We start from the raw sequence: 9,608 nt of genomic DNA on the forward strand, positions 1-9,608 counted from the left end.
CCTGTCCAGAGGGTGGGTATTCCTGCCTCCAACAATTCCAGGTAGGCTCTGGACCTATCGCAACCCTGACCAGGAAGAAGCAGATGAGAAGATGAAATGAGATGGATGAAAATTTTGAGCTAGTGATTTTATTTATTTATATATATATTACACACACACAATATGTGCTAGCTAGCTAACTTTCTAGCAGGGCTGGATTTCCCAAAGCATCTCAGGGCAAAGATGATTCGTAATGGGTCGTGGAAGCATCACACAGAACACTCGATCCTTCTCCATCTATCTGACCTTGATATCAAGACACTTTTGGGCCTAGTAATGTTGAGCTAATTACCTACCTAGTTAGCTTTCTTTCAGAAAAAGGTACTAGCTAGTTTTCCCAAAGCCCCCACATTCAAGATAGACCATTAAGAGGTGTATCCTTCCCACCCATCAATTTTCTGGATGCCTGGCCTTAATATCAGGACACTTCTAGGCCTAGTGGTGTTAACATACCTAGCTAGCTAGCTTTATTACATTTACATTTAAGGCATTTAGCAGACGCTCTTATCCAGAGCGACTTAAAAAAGTGCTTTGCTATTTACTCAAGAAAAACCTCAGCTAGGTAGTAAAGCTAGCTATCTGAGCTATTAGCAAAAAAGGAGTACTAGCTAGTTTTCCCAAAGCCCCCACGTTCAAGGTACACCATTAAGTGGTGTATCCTTCCCACCCATCAATTTTCTGGATGCCTGGCCTTAATACCAAGACACTTCAGGGCCTAGTGGTGTTAAGCTAACTACCTAGCTAGCTAGCTTAATTAGCAAAAAAGGAGTACTAGCTAGTAGTACCTGTACTAGCTAGTTTTCTCAAAGCCCCCACATTCAAGATAGACCATTAAGTGGTGTATCCTTCCCACCCATCAATTTTCTGGATGCCTGGCCTTAATACCAAGACACTTCTGGGCCTAGTGGTGTTAAGCTAACTACCTAGCTTAATTAGCAAAAAAATGAGTACTAGCTAGTAGTACCTGTACTAGCTAGTTTTCCCAAAGCCTCCACATTCAAGGTACACCATTAAGAGGTGTATTCTTCCCACCCATCAATTTTCTGGATGCCTGGCCTTAATATCAAGACACTTCTGGGCCTAGAAGTGTTACCGTACCTACCTAGCTAGCTTAATTAGCAAAGCATGTGGTACTAGCTAGTTTTCCCAAAGCCTCCACACTGAAGATAGACCATTAGGAGGTGTATCCTTCCCACCCATCAATTTTCTGGATGCCTGGCCTTAATACCAAGACACTTCTGGGCCTAGAAGTGTTACCGTACCTACCTAGCTAGCTTAATTAGCAAAGCATGTGGTACTAGCTAGTAGTACCTGTACTAGCTAGTTTTCCCAAAGCCTCCACACTGAAGATAGACCATTAGGAGGTGTTTTCCCAGTTTTCACACCCCTCAATATCACAGCAGACTACAGTAAACACTGTGAAATGCGAGTAGCCATGTTTACCACATATGAAGCTAGTTAGCTAGCACAGCTAAAGTGAGCTTTTTCATGGTTTTTGTATTGCCCGTTTAATTATTCGCCTCACATCTCCTCATAAAACACACAATACGTGCCTAGTTTAGACAAAACAGCGACCCAATCTCTCCACTTCTCTCCCTTTCTGAGCTGCGACTGGCCTGAGAGCCGCATCGCCTCAGAAACTGCTCATTTCTGGCGGGGGCGTTGAGGCCGTTCGCCTCAGCGCCGGTTGCGTACGCTCCGTATTCACCAAGGCAAGTAGGCCGACAACGTGCGCCGGCAGATAAGCGCTAACCACGCAAATTCCTCGCTCGAAACGCTGCGAAACTCGGTGGACATGCGAGGCCGTGGTCATTCTCCACGTCTGGACATTATCTGACCTGCGGAATCTTTGTTTAGAGGTAAGTAGGTTAAACGGGGGGACGGCGGTGTTTGGGTTTTGCGCAGACGGCGTTACCATATACGGCTTTTTAAGCGGTTGGTGGTGGCAGCAGTAGTGGCAGCAGTAGTGGCAGCAGCAGCTCCTCAATCTCCTCAATCCGTGCAATACATCAACAATGCTGATAAAACTGGATCTAATGAGTCATTTAGCTCAGATTAGACCCGTGCTCGTGCACGGTGTATACTGGGTTTTACGACTGGGGCATGGCAGCCTGGTCTACCAACTGGTCTACCACAACCTCCCCTTCCCTCCCCTGTCCTGTCCGGCCTACAGTCTAATCCCTCAGACTGATCTCGGCTGTTGATGTTTTCATTATATCCAGTGATCAGATTGATCGGACTGATTGGGTGCCATTGGTTGGACTAGCCTATCTCTGAACACCAGTGCGTTCGCCGAGGCCTTGCCATGTCCACTATAGCCGGGCTGTCCCCACCACTGTAGGCCTGCACCCTTTCAGCCGACCACCCTTCTGTCGTCTCTGTTTTTAGGACCACCGACTCAACAGCCGTAAAAAAGTCAGAGGGTAAGATGGTGAGGTTGGACCTGGGAAGCGTAGTCCTCCGGCGGATGAAAGAGGACGACATCGAGGCCGTCAAGGCCCTCATCAAGGTACAGCGTAATTCTGTTTGTTCGGAGGTTGACGTAGTCAATATTCAGTGTTCTACTGTAAAATGTTGGGCCCAGTTCGCATGGTTCTAGTCATGGTTCTCCTCGGGACATATTGTTTCCTAATATTCTCATCGGGGAACGTTGTTCTGTTCTTCCGCATCTTCTCTGCACGTTCCCAGTGTTCGCAGATGTTCTCCCAGATTTAAACCGGCCCCTGGTCATCCTGAGCAACACTTTCTAAACATGTTCCCCTGTTCCCTCCAGTTCAGTCTGTTCATTAAGGTTCTCCACAGTTTATAGTGTTTCTTGCTACATCATTTTAAAATGTTCCTTCCCTTTCAAAGTTCTCTGCAGGTTTAATCTGGTCCAGAACGTTCTGCCTCAATCCACACTGTTCCTGAATGGTTTCCCTGATTTATACGGTTCCTGACTGTTCTACATGTTCTTATCCATTCGTACTGTTCTTGAATGTTCTCTGGATCTGGAATGTTCTCTCCTGAATGTTCTATAATTTCTCCCATTCATGCGGTTCTAGAATGTTCTCTCCAATTAATTCTGTTCATGAAGGTTCTCCACAGTTCATAGTGTTTCTCGTTTTTTTGGGGTTTTTTTTTCTTCAGGTAACATCATTCTAAAATGTTTTTCCCCTTTCATAGTTCTCTGCAAGTTCTATCAGGTTCTCTGCAGGTTTAATCTGGTCCAGAATGGTTCTGATCCTAAATGGTTTCCCTGATTTATACGGTTCCTGACTGTTCCTCCCGAGCCACATGTTCTACATGTTCTTATCCATTCATAGTGTTCTTGAATGTTCTCTGGATCTGGAATGTTCTCTCCTGACTGTTCTATAATGTTTCCCCCATTTGTGTTGTTCTTGTATGTTCTTTCCCATTCACACGGTTCTAGAACGTTCTCTCCAATTCATTCTGTTGTGAAGGTTCTCCACAATTCATAGTGTTTCTATGGTCACATCATTCTAGAAATCCACATTCATAGTTCTCTGCAGGTTCCTGCAGGTTCTACTAGGTGTATAATCTGGTCCAGAATGGTTACCTTGAGCCATACTTTTTATAAAGTTCTCCCCATTCATACGGTTCCTGTATGTTATTTCCACATTCACACTGTTCTAGAATGTTCTCCCCATGTTTTTTTTTTTTTACTGTTCCTTCATGGTTTCCCTGATCAATACGGTTCCTGACTGTTCTCCCAGAGCCACATGTTCTGCATGGTCTTATCTATTCATAGTGTTCTTGAATGTTCTCTGGATCTGGAATGTTCTCTCCTGATCGTTCTATTATGTTTTCCGCAACTACTAGTGTTGTTCTTGTATGTTCTTCCCCCATTCACACGGTTCTAGAATGTTCTCTTCAATTCATTCTGTTCATGAAGGTTCTCCAAACATCATAGTGTTTCTTGTTATTTTTTTCCAGGTCACATCATTCTCAAATGTTCTTTCCACATTCACATTGATCTAGAATGTTCTTCCCATTTTTTTTTTTTTACGGTTCCTGACTGTTCTCCCAGAGCCATGTTCTGCATGTTCTTAATGTTCTCTGGATCTGGAATGTTCTCTCCTGACTGTTCTATAATGTTTTCCGCCATTAGTGTTGTTCTTGTATGTTCTCCCAATTCACACTATGATGGTTCTATGAAGAACCCTCTAGAAGAACTTGAGGAACCTTTAAGAAACTGTATATTTGCATGAGTTGTTTTATGAGTTGTCCTGGTTCTATACAGAACCACTGCCTTTACTCCAGAATTCTTACAGGACCCATTTTTCCTGCTTCCCCTCACCCATGTTCTCGTCCCGTTACAGGAGGGATGCGAAGGGACCGAAAACCGCATTATCCTTCACCTCCTCACTCGTCCGCTGGCGCTTCTCATGCTGGCCACGTTGTCCTCCATCCTCCGCTTCTTGGTGCACTCCTTCTTGGTGGCCCTGCTGATCCCCGTCTTCCTTTGCATCCTCTACCTCAAGCTCACCATCCCTCGCTCCATGGGCATCCTAGGCTCCACCAGGCCCTACTGGGATTACTTGGGCAGCTGTTATCAAGCTGAATCTGAGCCGGACCTGCCCAACCCGCATGCCGCCAAGGCCAGGCTGGTGACCAACCAGGACAAGGCCAGGCGTCGCAAGAAGGCCAAAGAGCAGGAGAAAGGGAAGACGAAGGAGAAGGCGGTGGAAGATGACTTGAGGGAGAGGGCGAGGGTGGCCGGGGAAGTGTGGCTCGCGGACGGTGACGGCGAAGTGCTCGGCTGCGTGGCCCGTGACGGCTGGAGCCGGGATGGGGTTTATCGCATTTGCAGGCTGGTGGTGCAGAGCTGGTACAAAAGAGAAGGTGTTGGGAGACTGCTGGTCCAAAGCCTGGAGGCCAAAGCCAGGCAAAGTGGAATCCACAGGGTTTACGCTCACGTGCCCTTCCCGTCCAAAGTTGGAGAGGCGTTCTTCAGGAAGCTGGGCTACCGGCTACAGGGCGAGACGGCTGGGGTCGAGGATGAGGAGGAGGAGGAGGATTACGAAGAGCCGGAGAAAGGCTGGCTTGGGTTCCCAGTGACTAAAGTGTTTGTCAAAGACTTGTGAGTGTGATTGCAACAGAACGGGGATGTTTACTGTAACTACAACATTTGTCTGAAATTATACAATAAGCACATATTTTGGGATGCTACCAAGATTATTTCCAAAGTCAGTTTCCAAACAATGGAAATGGAAATGTATTGCCCAGCTGAAGAAGGGGGACATTGCGCAGCGCTGACCGAGTTGCTATATTTGGTTGTCTGGAGATGTTACTGTTAAAAATGGAGAATTAGCACACGGGCCTCGGGTGTTCAGTATGGTCACGACTTAGTTTCAATACTTTGAGCAGTATCAGTATTCCTTAACATTTTTGATACCATGGAAAGAGTGGATTTACAGTAATTCCCCATGTTAAAAAAAAAAAAAAAACCTTACCAAATGCAAATATTTGAAGCAAAATCACCTGAGAGCCTGTAGTCCTAAGTTATTAACATGTGTAAGCCACATACTCTCTCAACCTTGGCAAATAAAATTCTCTGATATTTTTTGTTTTAAAAAAAATCAAAACAAGTGAATGAATGAGAAATATTGAAGATTCAGTATTATTTCTAGGAAAATATTCAAATCTATGCAAATTTGTCATTTCAAAATACTGGATTTTCAGTACTTTCAGTACAATATCGATATTCTATACTATGTTTGGTACCATGGGAAGAGTGAATTTACAGTAATTTCCAAAGTAATAAAAATAAAATAAAAATTACCAAATGCAGTTATTTAAAACTACATGTAGTTTTAAATTCTGAATATGTGTAAGCCATCTACTGTCTTAACCTTAGGAGACAAATCTGTCTGATATCTGGGATTCTTTTAAATAAATAAAAAACGTGAAAGGAATTCTTCACTATTTCTAGGTAAATATTCATATTTTTACAAATTTGACGATATTACGATACAACATATTTTTCAACTTTGTTTTAATATTTTGAATGTCCCATATCACTTTTGATACCATATGAAGGAGTGGATTCAGTAATTTCCAAATATATATATATATATATTATAAAACCCATGTATGTCTTAACCTATAGATTATTCTTTCCGATATAAAATCTACATTAAAATATATAATAATTATATATAATTTTGTTTTTTGCCCCCCCCCCCCCCTCCTTATATAGTTTTAAAATAAACAACAATGTTTGGAATATCAAAAAATAAATAAATTATAAAATAAAAATATTTATAAAAATATTAAAACAAGTGAAATGAATGCGATTAATGAGGACAAATCTTCACTATTTCCAGGTTAATATTCAAATCTACACAAATTTGTACTTTAAACATACTTTAAATCAATATTCTGTACTACTTTTGATACCATGAAAATGGTGGATTTACAGTAATTTCCAATATAACAACAACAACAAAAAAAACTTACCAAATTCAATCATTTAAAACAAGCAACACTGACTGAAGGGAATCTACATTAAAAATCTGGGAGATTTGTTTCATACTTAAAAATACACAACATAATGTTTTAGAATTCTTAAAAGGTAAATATTCAGATTTGCACCACATACAGTAACGCAACCAACTTTAGATTTGCTGAGAGCCAAAAGCAGTTCTAACACTCGTTCTAAGCCACGTAACTGTCAAATATCTAATATCAAATCTATGTTTAAAATTCGTTTAGTTTTTTCGTTGTTTTTTCGTTTAGTTTAGTTTTTTCGTTTGAAAATGTTTTGGAGAAAATGAAAAACAAATAAGATTCTGCCCAATTTGTAGCTTAATATCCAAATTTAAGCAAATGTGTGACCTTGCTAGTGGTAACAGTGAGAGTTCAGCTGTGTTTCAGTCTCTTTTTCGTTGACACTCCAGTTCAGATGAATCTCAAGAGGTTTGTTTTTTTTTTTACTCACACGAGCCTCATTCATCCATAGCTTCCTTAGAATCTTCTTAAAATAGTTAAAAAATAAATAAAAATAAATAAATAAAATAAAATAAAAATGTTTCTTTTTTTCTCCCAATTTGCTTCCGCCAATTGCCCCACCCGTACAGCGCCATCTACCCACCTGGAGAGAGCACGGCTAATGGGTGCTCTCTTGGACTCTCTCTTGGGCTGCATGGCTCGGGATTCGAACCGAATTGCAACCATAGTGTAGTTGTGGAGCACTGGATCGCTGAGCCACTCTGAGCCCCCATGATGTGTTGAGTGATGGATCCCACTGTCCTCTTCAGGAAACACTGGTGGCTGTCAGAATCTTGTTTGTTCAGAATCAGAATCCGTTGTAAGAACAGCTGCCGATGAGGTCTGTAGTTCTTTATGGAACCAGAAGTGGTTCTTTTATGGCCCTGCTTGAAGAACCATTGGATGATCTTTATTTGTAAGCGTGTAGCTGCTGTAGGAGAGGAGAATGAAGATCTACAGTTCTACAGAGCTGCTCTCAGTCATTAACTACGTTAGTTAAGTTGAGCTCGAGGGCTGGTTTGGTTCTCTGTTGATCCACACTCGCAGAACATCTAGAGGAGAACTAGGAGGGTTTGTTGTGTGAGAGATTTTGAAACATGGTAGAGAAGTTTTACACTGTAAACCTGAGAGGAGGCCCGAGCTGGGAGGTTTCACTATGAAGCGTTTGTGCTAAATGCACCGGCGGCGCAGCGTCAGACTGAAAACCGTCCAGTCATTAAGGCTGGCTGGTGAAATCCACTTCATATTTATTTATTTATTTATTGATTTATTGTCTGGTATTTTGATCTTTTTCGGTTTCGTAGTTGCTAGTTTAGTAGTTATTTCAGGAGTTCTGTGCCAGAACGTCGTTCCTCAGTGGTTCCTTTGTATCAACAACATCAATAAACCTTCTGTCAGATTGATTTTATACAGGTATCGTGTTTTTTCTTTGTTGGTTTGTTTGTTTGTTTGTTGGTTTGTTCAAAGCCTTAAGTATCAAATCTACATTAAAAATCTATTTTTCTTTTTTTCTCCATTTTTGTTTAAAATAAACGGAAGGTTTTAAAAGTCTTAGAAAATTAAAAACACAAATTTTAGGTTAATACTCAAATTTAAGCAAATACATACAAGACCTCTGAAGGTGTCCTGTGGTATCTGGCACCAACACTAGCGTCCTGTAGTCTAGTTGTGAGGTAGGACCTCCATGAGCATCAATGAGCCTTGGGTGCCCATGACTCAAGGTTGTTCTCCTTTGGGCCCACACGACCTGCCTGATGTTCTGGAGACGTTCTGACCCAGTTGTTGTCTAGAACCTCACAGTTTCTTACAGGTTCTTGTCAGAGTGTCTCAGATTCCTAAGCTTGCCCATTTCTGCTGCTGTTCTGACAGTGTTCACTTGTCCCTTGACAGAAGCCACTGGAACCAGATCATCATTAGCGGTGTTCACTTCACCTGTTGGTGGTTTTAATGTTCTGGCAGATCATGTTTAAATGGTTCAGTAACATTTTCGGACTGGTAACGAAACAAAACACAACACAACACCCACGTCCTCCTCCTGCACCTCACTACCGCATGCGATGAGATGATTCACAGAGCCATAAACTGGTCACGGTGTTGCTGCGATTCATCCAGATAGTCAAGCTGAGGTTGCCAGATTCCGCCAATCTGACTCATTTTGTTTTGTTCTTTTTTTTTTTTTTCTTTTTCCAAATCCAGCGCATGCACGAACTGCGTGAACTGTGGTACGCTTGCTTTGTTTTCCAGAGTATAGATCAAGGGTCAGATGCCCCCCAGAAGAAAGAAACCCCCTGATATTTCTCTCCTGATCGAAGGACGGTTACGGCACAGCTGTGGTCTAATAACTCGGACACTTCCACTTCTTCAGGGTCAGCTAATCAAAATTTGACCTTCCTTGGACTTGGGATTAGGATAGTCAGGATAATCACTCAGAGACACTTTGACAAGAACTAAACTGTGAGGTTCTAGAAAATGACTGGGTCAGAACATCTCCAGAACATCAGGCAGGTCTTGATGCAGTGGTCAGTTCCTACCAAACGTTCTCCAAGAAAAGGACGACCGGAGAACTGTCTACAGTGTATTAGGCACCCAAGGCTCATTGGTGCTCACAGAGGTCCCACCTTGCAGGAACACAGTAGTGGCAGATACTATATTCTCGATGGGGCCGAGCTCTTTGGTAGCACATGGGGGACCTACACAGCCTGAAGCTCCCCCCCTCCAGTTCAAAGCGTCGAGCCACGCACTAATAACACCTGGCTTTCAATGCGTTGTTTTTGTGACGTCACAAGAACCAGCACATTTCCATATATTTGCAGAGCGTTTCAGCCTGGTCTGCTATTTTTGAACAAGGCACAACACAGGGCAGCCAATCAGGGCAAAGCTCATTTACATACAGTACCTTGCAAAAAGAATTTTCAGTAGAGATGAAAAAATCCAGGTCCAGAAAGTAAAAATCCACCCCTGAGCAGAGCCTACAGAAAGCGGCGGTGGTGGTGGTTCTCCATCACTGTGTTCATCATTAGAACATCTCCAAAGTTCTCCTCATGGAGTCTAGTGTTATTTAGAGTTCTCCTCAGATC

The 9,608-nt window shown here is 42.5% G+C and overlaps 1 protein-coding gene across 1 annotated transcript; it reads left to right on the top strand.

Moving 5' to 3' along the window:
* Positions 1-1,779: 1,779 nt before the first annotated feature.
* nat14 (N-acetyltransferase 14 (GCN5-related, putative)) lies at positions 1,780-6,210 on the top strand. Its single transcript, XM_072679065.1, has 3 exons — positions 1,780-1,898; positions 2,428-2,548; positions 4,362-6,210. Exons 2-3 carry the CDS (start codon positions 2,468-2,470, stop codon positions 5,124-5,126), a joined length of 846 nt encoding a protein of 281 aa, XP_072535166.1. The 5' UTR covers positions 1,780-1,898; positions 2,428-2,467; the 3' UTR covers positions 5,127-6,210.
* The last annotated feature ends 3,398 nt before the right edge of the window (positions 6,211-9,608 follow it).

Source organism: Salminus brasiliensis, chromosome 5, assembly GCF_030463535.1.
Source record: "Salminus brasiliensis chromosome 5, fSalBra1.hap2, whole genome shotgun sequence".
Lineage (NCBI taxonomy): Eukaryota > Metazoa > Chordata > Actinopteri > Characiformes > Bryconidae > Salminus > Salminus brasiliensis.